The sequence below is a fragment of the Miniopterus natalensis genome, chromosome 2 (assembly GCF_054644295.1).
Source record: "Miniopterus natalensis isolate mMinNat1 chromosome 2, mMinNat1.hap1, whole genome shotgun sequence".
Classification (NCBI taxonomy): domain Eukaryota; kingdom Metazoa; phylum Chordata; class Mammalia; order Chiroptera; family Miniopteridae; genus Miniopterus; species Miniopterus natalensis.
The window spans coordinates 52581355-52595164 of NC_142082.1; the positions used below are offsets into that span (position 1 = coordinate 52581355).

At 36.4% G+C, this 13810-nt stretch overlaps 1 protein-coding gene across 2 annotated transcripts in view; it reads left to right on the forward strand.

Annotated features, from left to right (window-relative positions):
* The window catches only part of TBC1D4 (TBC1 domain family member 4), a 167665-nt gene that overhangs the window by 139347 nt on the left and 14508 nt on the right, over positions 1 to 13810 (forward strand). For both annotated transcript variants that reach the window (XM_087814297.1, XM_087814296.1), the window contains 4 exons: positions 3822 to 3982; positions 6411 to 6620; positions 9869 to 10027; positions 13194 to 13352. In XM_087814297.1, the coding sequence (XP_087670423.1) occupies positions 3822 to 3982; positions 6411 to 6620; positions 9869 to 10027; positions 13194 to 13352 (689 nt within the window). The remainder of the gene's footprint in view (positions 1 to 3821; positions 3983 to 6410; positions 6621 to 9868; positions 10028 to 13193; positions 13353 to 13810) is intronic.

Sequence of the window (13810 nt, forward strand, 5' to 3'; positions counted from 1 at the left end):
CCTCCCCTTATACACCCTCATTGCGTTCATGGATTATGGCTCTTGATTAATTGGAAGAATATATAGAATACACCCATACAAAAATAGGTCGGAGTTCTCCACCTTGTATTTCCCTCCTAGTTATTCATTTTTTAATTTAAATAGTGGTAATGCTGGCACAGGATACTTTTCCTGAATATGTTTTTTGGGAAGTAGTTTTATAATGAACATACTGATGTTCCAAAATACAGAAGGAGAAAAGAAGATTATATGAAAAAATAAGGGAATGGTTTTATTCTTTTAAAAATATAAAGATAATTAATATACTAATATGTGTATATTCCTTTGATCCTCTTATTTAAAAATAAAAAAGTCTTTACATTTTGGAATGCAATGATTTTTAAGGGCAAAGAAAAGGAAGTGAGACATATACATAAATGAACACCTAATAATACTCTGAAGTATTGCTCTGCTGAAATAAATGACCTTATTCCATTAAAAAGAAAAAGAGAAGTGCTGACCAAAAGACTTACTGCTAATTAGAGACTGACTTTTTTTTTTCCCCACCAGAAATTCAGGGGATCCTGATAGCTTTGTTTCTGAGATTCTATAGATCTTTTCGGAAGACTATTTACATTGGCAAGATAAACCACAGTACTTAATTGTCTGGATTCTGGACCGCCTGGGTTTGAATTCTGTCTCCTCCTCTTATTATCCACTGCACTGTGGGCAAGTTACTTAGCTTCTTTCTACCTCAGTTTTCTCACTAAAATAAGAATAGTAATAACACCTTCCCCATAGGTGCTGTGAGGATGAAATGAGTTCATATTTGTAAAATGCTTAGGACAATGCCTGGCACAGAGTATGTGCTTTTTGCATTAGCTTTATTATTACTATAGTAAATACCACATGTTTTGTTTTTATTTTCACTCAAAAAGTGGACATTGTGCTTGGCTACCTGCTAAATTTAATTAAAGGAGAAGTCAAAGTGAACACTAATGTTGTAAGTACAAAAACAACCAAAAGATACAATAATAACAACAAAACCTTCCCACATTTTTCACTTCATCCCAGTGTAGTTTTCAAGGTGGAATATAAAAATTTCATGCACCGTCTTTCACGTGGTTTTGATTCTTGAAATTACCACCTTTAGAATGTCAGATTGCTGACTAAATGTAAATCCGAGATTAAACTACTATAAGTTGGCACATATGCCCTGGCTGTTGAAGCCCTTATCTGTACCCTGGCTTCTGAACACATACTTCCTCGCAGCTTTTGCCTTATCTCAGCCGCCAAACTGCCTTTTCAGGATGTCGTTTTTTCGTACTAGATAAAGGTCAATGTAAGTTCTTTCAGTATATTATTATCTTATATTTTGACTTCTAATTTTTGGCTTATTACTCGCTGTTAAATTCCAGACATAGGAGGACAATGGGTCTTAGGGCATTTTATTTGGATTTCAGGATTTAAAATTGTAGACGTTATGAAATTTTCAAATATGTAAGTCTAATTAATGTAAGGGTACTTTATGTACTTGTTTTATAATATGTTCCTCCCAAAAGTTTATATTTTATAGGCAGTAGTAAAAGTGATATAGGTACTTCTCAGTCTTATTTGTAGTACTTTTTAAACACCTGATAAGTCATTAACAGTGAATCAGGAGGTGATTTTTAAAAGATGGTTTAATTCCAGCATTACAGTATAAAAGTTTCAGGATTGCTTGGTTTGGTTTACTGTAGTGTTCTTATTCGAGCTACTAAGAGGTTAAGAGAAGCTCCACCTGGTGAGGCATTGAAATAGGTGCTTTTACATAATTTATTTAGCTTTCTAGGCTTAAATTATAAATTAGATGCCCTTATATAGGACAGGAACAACACTTGCTTGGAAAAAAGATGCCTTACGTTGTTTATTAACACTGTTTTCATTGTCAGTAGCTACCAGTGCCATCAACAGCTTAATCTGTACTTTTGGGAAACAGAAGTTTTTGCCAGAAAGACTTCAAAGTCTTGGCTACCAATAAAAGGTTTTAAGAAGGTCGATCTTTTATTTATTTTTGTCATGTTAGCCTAGCCAATATTATCTTTTGTTCATTTTACTACCTTCTGAGTTAATGTTTCATATGGTTTTACAATATTAATTTATTCAATGAATATTTGTTGAGTTCTTACTGTTATTTTCCAGTTACTACACTAGGAGCTAGAAATACACCCATGAACTGGGCATTTAGCAAATAACTGCCAGTGAGATAGTGTTACTAAAATGAAAGTGTTTATCAGGATACGACTGTTTTATATATATATGACATCTGAATCACAGTTTCTAAAAGGGTAATACTTGAATTAATACTTTCCAAAGTGAAAGTAAAGATGAACAGATTTATTCAATATTCCAGGGAGTTTTTAAACCATGGACACATATTAGGGTTATAATTTCATCCAGAATACACAACAAAGAGGGGTTGACTATATATTGAGATGTATGTATCGGCTACTTTCTGAAGTATCATACTGCATCGTGACAGTTGCTGTCTGTTGTAGTAGCTTGAAGGTGTTTTTTCCTTAACCTTCATTTAGCTAATCCAGAAGTAGTATTTCCAGGATGATAGATCAAGATTGGAAATAACTGAATTACCTGATATGTGAGGGCATGAAGTAAATAAAAATATGATAGGCAGGTGCTGAATTGCCTCTGCACTATGGAGTTCTGCTGAGATCTGAATGAGGTTCTGGCTTTTTAAGTTCAATTTCTTTTCTGACTTGAGCACTGACATTTTGTGACTTCATCAAAATTTCTGCACCTTCACTTACTGGTATCACCGCTGTAAACATTGGCAGCTTCATCATTCTCAGAAAAGCTCAGAGACCTTCAAACTTAAAAAAGTAAAATATTCCCACCGCTAACAGCAACAGTTATTGCATGGCATTACAGCTGCTGACGTAATTGGTTTCAAAAGTAAGTTTGAGTCATAGTGATCTTTTATTGCAGATGGGTCTAGCATAATTTAGAGTGACCTTTCCTAGGAAATGAAATTATTAGAGCTGAACAGCATTTCCACATGCTTCAAAAAGCACCAATATAGAAAGATGTAACACCTCCAAGCCCCCCTAAAAGTTGGGGAAAGTGATCCTGAGGGTTGAGTAAGTTAGGGAATTTTGATATACTATTTCTCTCTTGGAGAGTCTCAGTGCATGCCAGCATATTAGTCTCTAGGAAGTCCTACTATAAAGAATATATTTTATATTTTTGAAGTTAACCTATCCAATCTTACTTGACCACAGGCTTTTTGTTTTCCCCCTTAACATATTACCTAACAGTAATCCCAAAGCTGACCATTCTGCCTTTTTTCAGGTTACTTTCTGCCATGATCCAGCTACTGGTAGCTAACAAGTCGAAGACAGATCTTAATACTCATAGGCAATTAGAAGCCATCTTTATTAGCCTATTCTATAAGAATTATAAGAAAAGCTCTATGTGAATCTTTTATAGAATATTGTTTAGGATATACTTTTGAGATTTTTGGCAAAGCATGAGTTGGTTACTTAAGCAACCTTTGCCTCTCCGCATACATGCTTTTCCGTTCCTTACGTTAGACTTAAAAGGTGGACTACTATGGAATGAGTAGAAACAGGCGAGCTGCTCATACTGGGCTGTGGCCTGGAGTGCATTTTCCCTGAGACGCGGTGGCCTGGGTGCCCGGTGTGCCTCCTGACGCATTGCTCCATGTCGCCTGCGGCTGTGCTTGCCGGGGCCGGACTTGTGAATGGCTTGCGCTCTCACATCCTTGCGAAGAACCAGGTTATGCAGTGGTCCTTACAAGTTCTATATTTATCTCCTTTCTGCAGTGATGGAGAGGGGAGAAAAAGGACCTCGTCCACTTGCAGCAATGATTCCCTGAACGTCGGAGGAACGCCCGTCACCCCTCGCCGCGTCTCCTGGCGGCAGCGCATCTTCCTCAGGGTTGCCTCTCCCATGAACAAGTCTCCCTCGGCGATGCAGCAGCAGGGTCTGTGTGGCGCTCACTAAAGAAGCACTCCGCACTGGTGTAAATCAGGGAATGGAATGCAGTGGTGTTTTTACAAAGAGATAGAAGTATTACAGTGGAGAAATAATTTCTTTCTGTACCTGAGATAGTGGCTAACTTCTCAGATGTCATTAGAACGCATGAGACACTCAGTAAATGCTTGTTGAATGAATGAATGAATGAATGAATGAATGAGTGAGCTTCCAAAACTGGGAACTAACAGTGCTATAAAAGAAGTCATAGATATGTTTTAAAAACTTCTTTTCTCTTTTACTTTGAAATTTTAAAAATTGAATTTATTGGGGTGACAGTTAATAAAACCATACACGTTTCAAGCGTGCAACTCTAGAACACATCATCCGCACACTGCGTCGTGTGTGCACTCACCACTCAAAGTCAGGTCCCTTTCTGTCCCCATTCATTCCCCCTGCCCCTTCCACCTCCCCCTAACCCCCTTCCTCTCTGGCAGTCACCATACTGTTGTCTCTCTCTTGTGTTTTTTTGTTTTTGTTTTTTGCCTTAATCCCTTCATCCTTTCACCCAGCCCGAAATCCCTCTTCCCTCTGACAGCTGTCAGCCCGTTCTATTCAATTATAGTTGACATTCAGCATAGTCATGGACATTTTTATTATTAGAAAAGCAATATACTCTTTTTTTTTTAAGAGCTACACATAAAACAAAGTGACATAAAAATGTTGAATAATAAAGAAATGGATACAGATACACTAAATGAATATCAAGCAAAAGAGCATGGCCACTGTCTTCAGATGTCAGGCCTGTTAGAAATTAAACAAAAACATACAGAGGGACAAAGTAACTGTAGCAATAAACAGAAAGATATAACAATAATGAGAACACACATAAGTATATAGACTTGAGAGCTAGAAAATAACAGAATTTTGGGCACAAATAAATCAGTCACGAGCTCTTGTGGGAGATTTTAATATATTCTTCCCTGAAAATTAAATATAGAAAAATTAAGTACAGATAGTAATTGAGAAATACAATTAAGCGAGGTTGATCTAATATTTATACAGAACCTTGCCACCTAGAGAGAAAATTCACTCATTTTTAGCACACATGGAACAGTCATAAAAATTAATTAGGTATTTGGCTACAAAGATTTCTTAATGAATTCCAGACCGTCACAATCATTTATACTACATTCTCTGATCACAGTGCAAATAAGAAAAAAAGAAGGAAAGAAAAAGAAAGAAAGGAATCAAGAATTAGAGGACAACTAAAATATTTTATGTGTTTGGAAACTAAAAACTCTACTAGAAACTAGAAGGGAGAAAATATGATCAGAGCCCTACACATCAAAATTGAGTGGTATTTAGAGGGCATTTCTAAAATTAAGAAAGCCAAAACTCAAATGTAATAAACATTCAACTCAAGAAGCTAAAGCAGGAGTGATAGAGTAAAACTTTTTAAAAAATCATTTATTAAGAATATAAATAAGGGCAAGGGCGGAGGTCAGTTAATACATTTAAAAAATACACACAAGAAAACAATTGACATTACTAAAGGTAAAATTAACTGTGCCTAGTCTGGTCAGAAAAAACTTCAGGGCAAAGTTAGATATTTATTTAAACTCATTGCTGAGACAAATACTGTTCAGAAAGAGGAACTAGCCAAGCTCTAGAGTCATTGGAGGAAATTTTGTGGGTCAGAGAATCATGAGAAATTAAGCTTTGGAAGCAGAAGATGGGAGACTAGGACAAGGCTGGAAAGGTTGCATGAGGCCAGGGTCTGAAGGGACCTATATGGATGCTGCCCCCAGTAGTCTGGACTTAGTTCTTTGGGATATAAGCAATCATTGAAATGTTCTAAGAGACGTGATCATGTTTGTTAATACAAAAAAAAGTTGGCAACAGTACAAAAGATGGCCTGGAACGGAGGGAGAAAGTGAGCTCCAGGAATTGAGTAAGAGAGTGTTGCAGGAGGAGTGAGCAGGGGTGTGAGCCCAGACATGCCCAGAGTTGCTCAGCCGCTTTTCTCTCGAAGGATTCAGACGGTCGATGTAGCCTTTAGGAGATTCCTCGTACCAACTCACGTAATCTTTGTTTTGCACAATCAGAGTATACCTAGGTGAATTGCAGAAGTGTTAAAACCCTGGGGAAAGGCCAGTTCGTTTTGGAACACCTATGTGATAGGTCATTTTGTGCAGAAAGGAGAAGTGGTGAAATTACATACTTTCGTTTCACCGTGAGAGGGAAAACTGGAAGGGGAATTCAGTCTAGTGAGTTTACTTAAACCATTAGTTCCAGAAACTTACAGTTACTGGGAAAGTGGCTTTGTGCAAAGCTTTAAAGGTGGACTGTAGGATGAGAGCGTGTTGATTCCGGAGAAAACTTGTGTAGCCTGGGTTTCTGCTGTGGAATGCCTCTCACCGTTTTCTTCTCTGCAGATGGACTGGACAGGAATGAGCTGCTGCCACTGTCCCCTCTTGCTCCAACCATGGAGGAGGAACCGGTGGTTATATTCATGTCTGGGGAGGATGACCCAGAAAAAGTTGAAGAAAGAAAAAAGTCAGAAGAACTGAGGAGTTTGTGGAGAAAAGCCATACACCAACAAATTCTGTTGCTTCGAATGGAAAAAGAAAACCAGAAACTTGAAGGTTAGCCATTCAAACGGGGCTAAATGATATGATACGATAGTTTAAGGTTGTAGTTTAAAACTACCCCTCTGCCCCCCAGCCTCACACTCATTCTTGGACTGTGTGCACACATTTACTAGACTACTGATTATAATTGTTTACTTCTGTCTTGTGAGGTGGTGATGACGTGGGAAAGGCCAGCTTAAAATATTTTCATTTTGGTTTAATAGATTTTAAACATCAGGCACCCTTAGAGTATATTTGGGTAACAGAGTGGAGATAATACAGTAATACAGCCATATGTATTTGATCATCAGTGTATTTGATATCATTGAAATACTGTGTACTATTTTTTTTTTTTTTAAATTCTTAAACATGAAAAAGCAAATTCTCTTCTTGTTGAGTATGATTTTCAACTTTCAGGCTAATTGTCTTTATAACAGAAGTATCACTATTTCAAATAAATTAGATTGTATCCGGTTCAGCTGTCTAATTAATTACGTTTTATCAAATCAAAGTTCTCTTTTTTTGTTACTGCTTTATAAATTTTCTATTTAAAAAATCATATTCAGATGATTAAATTCATAAGTGGATAATTTAAAGTAGCGATTATTCTGTTTGTGGTGCTTTATTGCTAAGTTTATGAGTACGAAATGCTTTAGAATGCGTTTTCCGGACTTGGAAATATCGGCGTTATTTTCCCCAGTCCTGCTAGAATCCCACACGAGGATGCAGGGACAGTACCAAATGTATTAACGCCGTTATCTTGGGCAAGCTACTTAACATGAAAGAGCCTTGCCTTTCACATTTGTGTGAATGAAAGATTTAGCTTAAGTGGGCCTTTCGACTTTTCAGCCTTAGAAACTGTACAGTTGAGGTTTGTCTCTGAGTTGCTTTTATTGTGTTGTCTTTGGAAAAGCTTTTTAAATGCAGGTGTTTGCATTTCCGTGTTCGTCATCTGCCTTAAGATTCCTCTTACTATACCTGCCACTCAATTCAGTTTTTAATTCCAACAATATTTAGTGTGCAGGGGCACAATTTATTTTCTTCATTGTTATTTTCTTAGCCGAATGAAGAGTACTAAGACTTTACATATCCCTAGGAAATAAATCGTCTTTTCTTTAAAATAAAAATGCCCTTAGTTGCTATTGATATAGCTTTTAAAAGTTTGGTGTGATAAGTGGTATGCCCACTTGAACTTCCTTAGATTTTTGGAAAGGAATTGAATTTATAGGGCGGGGCAAAAGTAAGTTTACAGTTGTTTGTATGGAAAATAATACAATAAGTAATAATACAAGAATAAACTCTGTGTTTTGCATACTCACAACTGTAAACCTACTTTTGCTCCATCCCGTGTATTTTTAAGTAACATCTTTAACTCATAAACATAAAAAGAGGTTGAAAAAAGGATGGCTATCACTCCTCTAAAACATTTAAAACTGTAAAGTATATTTCATTACCATTTGGGAGTATGTACAAGTAGAATCTTATATTAAATTTCAAAGGATAGTTTTAGAATCATAGCCTATTTACGTTGGAAATGGCCTTGAGATTGGTAAGCGCCAGTCTTCATTCTGCAGCTGTTAGTCAGTGGCTTGGGCTGGATAAGGAATTAACCTGAGGTCACACAGTGACGTACTGGCAGACAGGCACGAAAACTCATGTTTGCTTCTCATGGCTCTTGGGCTTTTCCCAGGGTGCCCCAGTATTTCTCCACTGTGTATGTTAATATAGGGAAATGGAATGTTCTAATGTGAATGACCGTGTGTATTCTGAGATCAGTTATATAAATTGACATAAGAAAGGAGGTGACATTTAGAATATATTATAGAAACCTTTATCAGTTCTATATTTATTTCTCTACTTATGTAACAAAAAATTAGCTTATTAAAATTCCAGCCAATGAATGATCATTTCTTGATGGTGCTTTATTTTTACCTAATTAACCAGTTGAGGACAGAGATGAACTGCTCTTACTCAGCAGTTTATCCTCCGGGCCTGCAGCTGGCACATAGTAGGTACTTATTATTATTTTAAATGAAAAAATGGTTTAGAGAAGGTTGGAGAAAAAGAAACTCTGAGGATATCTTATGCTCTGTGAAAAAATCATTAGTAAAGTTAGATGTAGGATTATATTTATTATTAGCTTTAATGAACTCCATTTATTTGATTATCATAGAGAAATATAAAGCAAATATTGAGAAGCAAAGCTAAATTATGTTAGAAAGCCACCTAGTGGTATCCAGGAGGAATATTTTTATAGTGCGATTTATTTTTTGATTATGCTTGGACTGTTAAATAGAAATTTTTACAGCCTTGCTTGAATAGCAATCTATTATAAGATACTTAAATTCTTTTGAAAAGGTTTCAAATGCACTAAGTAAAGAGTAATCCTCATTTTGCTGTTGTTTTTGCGCTGTCGAGGACTTTGGATGCATGACAAAGATTTGTGTTGCAGAAGGTAAGGTGGTTGAGCACTGTGGGCTTGAATGGATACAGATTACTCTGAGAGACTCCCGTTCAATGTGATATGAATGAAAGAGAAAAATATATTTTCATGATTTTTCTTCCTTCCCCATCTTGAAATCGAATAAAGACCAAGCCAAAATAGTGGTCCCTTTCATAGGCATCTTTTAATGAACCCTGGGCTTATATTTTAGACCAGCATATGAAAGAGAATTTTATACTATTTAAAAAATGGAAGAAATGATAACTTCAGTAACATGAATTTTCCTCTTTAAGATTATTACAATTGTGCACAGGAACACAAAATTCAGTGTTGTTAAGGGCAATGTTGAAAACTCTGGAAATATTTATGAAAATGTATCAGGTTATTATGGTCAAATATTTCTGGAATCAAGGTTAGCAAGAGGGATTGTTTGCTCATATGTCAAATATAAAATATTAACACTTTAATGGTGTTTGAAATGGTGCCAGTTGTCACTTCTGAGGCTATCACATTTATCAAAGAATTGAAATTTATAACATAGCAGACATGGTTTGTTTTTATGTTTAGCAGAGTTACAGTCTGTAAGATACAGAGTCAAACCTCCTTAGGGAGTTATTCCTGACATTTTTGTACATGAAATGACTCAGAATCTGAGAACCTTTCATGTATTCTCAATTTTTAAAAAGTTTTCTTTTTGAGAAAATGTGAGTGGTTGATTCCTAAAAGTCATTTGGTATAGTTTTACAAATGCAATAAAATGTTAAAAATACTATTATTTAAAAGCACATTGGTCTTACATAGATTCTCTTGTTTTTCTCAGCAAGCAGAGATGAACTCCATTCCAGGAAAGTTAAATTGGACTATGAAGAAGTTGGTGTGTGCCAGAAGGAGGTCTTAATAACCTGGGATAAGAAGTTACTAAACTGCAGAGGGAAAATGAAATGTGATATGGAAGACATTCACACTTCTCTTAAAGAAGGTATTCAGGAACTCCTCAATCATTTTTTTAGGGAAGTGTCAGAGATTTTTTTGATTTGTGCACCTCAGGCATACTTTTGTCTTTGTGCTTTGCCTATAAAAAAGGAAAGTAATGATTTCTGCCAGCAGTCAGTGACTCAGTTGGTAAGAAATGATGCTAATGGGGAGAGTGTCCCTGAGGAAATAGTAGACTTTTTTGCAGACCTTCCTGCCTCCTTCAACCAAGCTGTTCTCAGCTCGGTGTCGTCATTTACCAAGGAAGAAGCAGATTCATTGGATGCATTGGTACAGATCTTTGATCATATCCATAAAAATAATTATAAACTTGACTCATTTCCATCATTTTGTTAGAAGAGTTTATTTACATACATGTACACATGGATATGTGTATGTATATATATATGAGTATTCACCTGCATTATGTGTTTATATATATAGAATTATATTCTTATTAATCAATCAGTTTTCCTTCCATCTGTTTATTTATTTCTTTATTTTGGAAAAATTACTTTTATGTAGCCATTATATTGCATTGCTGCTCTGCCATATAAAATGACTGATACTGAAACATCGTAAGTCTAAAATTAAAACTGACATGTGAATACTTTAGGTGCATTTCTGTGACCCAGATTACATATATTGAGACTCTCCATGGCCTGCATAAACAGGGCATAAAATAAAAATCCAAAAATATCCAAAGAAATCTGATAATGAGTCTCATTTTATTGTGGTAATGTGTGAAACTGTTGCATAACTAAGTTTAAATTAAGGTTAATTTTTTTAAGATGCTACATTTACAAGCCTAATATATTCATGGTTCTCCTTGAAGATGTGGAAATCCCAAGGATTTTCACTGAATGCATTATTTGGGAGACAAAAAAGTGGTTAATAGAATGTGCGTCAGATGTATGACTTTTAAAAGAGGTGTTAGGGGTGCTCATCTTCCCATTTCTTACAGGATAGTTTAAACTTCTGAGCACTGTGCCCAAGGCCCTCCAGAACCTTTCCTTCTCCATCTTTCTGATCTCACTTGCTGCCTCTCGCTCCCTTGTATCATGTGCTCAGAGAGACTGTGGGTCCCGGTATGTCCCAGCGCATTTCGTGTGCGGAACGCTGCAACCTCCCTACACTCCTCTTCCTTACCTGCTCCCGGTTCCATCTCCCTTTCTTTCCATCCCTTCGTCTTGCGCTGCCCCTCAGGGCGTTCACACATTCCTCCTGAAGAGATTCACACTCCCAGTCTGGAGAATCCTACCATCCTTCAGCTCTCAAATTCCATTTCCTCAGAAATAGTATGCCTGTCCCTCCCCTCCACCAAGAGGAATTAGTTTCACTTCATTATTCTTTCTTATGATTCTTTCCCTGTAATTGTGGTTGTCATAATTTGTAATTTTGTATTTATATGTACATTCGTTTAATGTTTTTCTCACCCCTCCACTGCACTGTACACCTACCATAGAAGACAGCATCTTGCACAAGTTATTTACTGAATGGATGCATGAGTGAATGAATGAGACTAATTTTCCTGAGAATGAATTTATTCATCTCTTAGCGTGAGGAACCCTCAGTGCCATGCTCTATACTCAGCTACATATTAGATGCTCAATAAATAGTTGTTTGACTGACTTGAAAGACATTTTTGTAATACTGTTATTGGATGGATAGTAAAACAGTCCACTCCTGTTATCAGTAATTCATATTTTAATGAGCTAATGAAAATTACCCTCTAAGAATGACATTTTACACACTCATTCCTTCAACAGATGTTTAAATAGCAAAGTAGATTCTTGGACTTTATCATACAGAGATCAAAAAAGTGTGCTCACTGTTCTCAAGGAGCTTCCCATTGCAGTGGGGAAAATAGAGAAACACACAGTATGGCAGTGTTATAAGGAGAGTGTGAATCAGATAGTATGTGGAAAGGAGTGATTACTCCTAGAAATGTCAGGGAGATCGTCAGCAGAAAACTGGCATTCAGGCTTATCTATAAAAGACAAGCAGAAAAACACTAGGCATTCAGGTGGGGGAGCTTGGATTTCCACAAGAAACAGTAAGAAGCTGGAGGTGTGAAAATAACCATAAGCTTCTTATACTTAGTGAATGGTGGAGAATGGAGGTAATTGGACTGAAAAAGATTGTTTAGAGATATATTGTGGAGGGCCTGAGAAATTATGTCAGTGAGCCTAGGTTATACCTTTTGGACAAGAATACTTTTAGCTTATGTAAACTGTGGCATTGCAGTCCAGAAAAGATAATCGCCACTAAACCTTTAACCAGCTGGAGCTCAGGAACTTATTTCAGATCTAGTCTGTCTGAACTGAAAAAAAGTTAGTGAAATAAAATTAGCTGCTCTGTAAGAATTGAATTCTGCCCCACCCAGTGCCTATTTTATATCCTTCCACTTAAAAAGCATAGTTTTAGCATACCTTGAATTGCTTGTGGTGCCTTTTGGTTTTCAAGCACAATGAAGTTAATGCTTCATTATATAGGCTAGATGTTTTCTTCTCAAAGACTGAAGGTTGTTTGGGAGCATTCTAGTTATACCTTTATAATGTATTTCTCATTTTTATTATGTCATTCTTCTGTGACCATATAGGAATGCTCTTTAATTCTCTAACAAAGTTACTTCTTTATGAAAAATATTTAGAAGTTATAATATGCAGATTGACATTTGTTACTAGCTTCCAACCAAATAAAATGTGATAATAGGCTGTAATACATTTCAGGATTTCAGAATTTGGCCTCTGAAACTGGATTTCTGGAGTTCTAGTTCCAAACTGCCACTTGCTAGCTGTGTGAATTTGGGCAAGTTACTTAGCCTCTTTCTGTCTCAGCTTCACCATCTGTAAAGTGGGGATAGTAGCGATTACCTCTCTCATTGGGTTGTTTTCTAAGCACATTTACCATGCTTACTGGTGAGGCACCCTCGGTAAATGTTGTCAGGTGCTCACTCAATGTTGGCTGATGTTTTTAGTATTGCCATTATTATTAGTTATTTGAGGGTTTTCTTTCGCAAGACATCAGCAGCTACAGGATTAAACTTGTCGGTCACGGTGGCATGGAGGAAGTACAGCTGACTGTTTCAAGCATTACATAGTTCACCATCTATGATTCAGCAACTTCATTCCAGAGTTCAAGATCTTGTTTTTTTTAATCTTGGATTATAGGTGTTCCCAAAAGTCGACGAGGAGAAATTTGGCAGTTCCTAGCGGTACAACATCGGCTAAGGCACAGATTGCCCAATAAGCAGCAACCTCCTGACACATCCTATAAAGAACTTTTAAAGCAGCTCACGGCCCAGCAGCATGCTATTCTTGTGGATTTAGGTATGTTTATCATGTCGATTATTATTTATAAAAGTAAACAATAGGTCCGTTTGTTCAGTGTTTTGTTTGTTTTTTGGTGTCAAGAAAGATGATCTCTTGGCCTTTGTAGAGATACTGACTGTCTTTTTTGGAGCGCAAATTTGTTTTATATTTAGTGAAGACACCATAAATGCTCGACTAGAAAACGAAGTTTTTGTCCCCAGACTTGCCCTCTGAAAGGGGAGTTATCTTATGTGTGAATCATTATAAAGGTCATATTTTCAGATACTCTCAGTTCCTGTGTTTTGAATAACTGATTTTTGTTTGGGGTAGACAGTTATCTCAATCAGCGCTGATTTTGAAATAGTTTAGAATAGGTTAAAAAGGCTACTAAGTTTTTTTTAAAACAAAGTTCTACTAAGTATACCTGGACATATTGCTGAAAACAAGCCTTTGAATATGACTTTAAAATCAATATA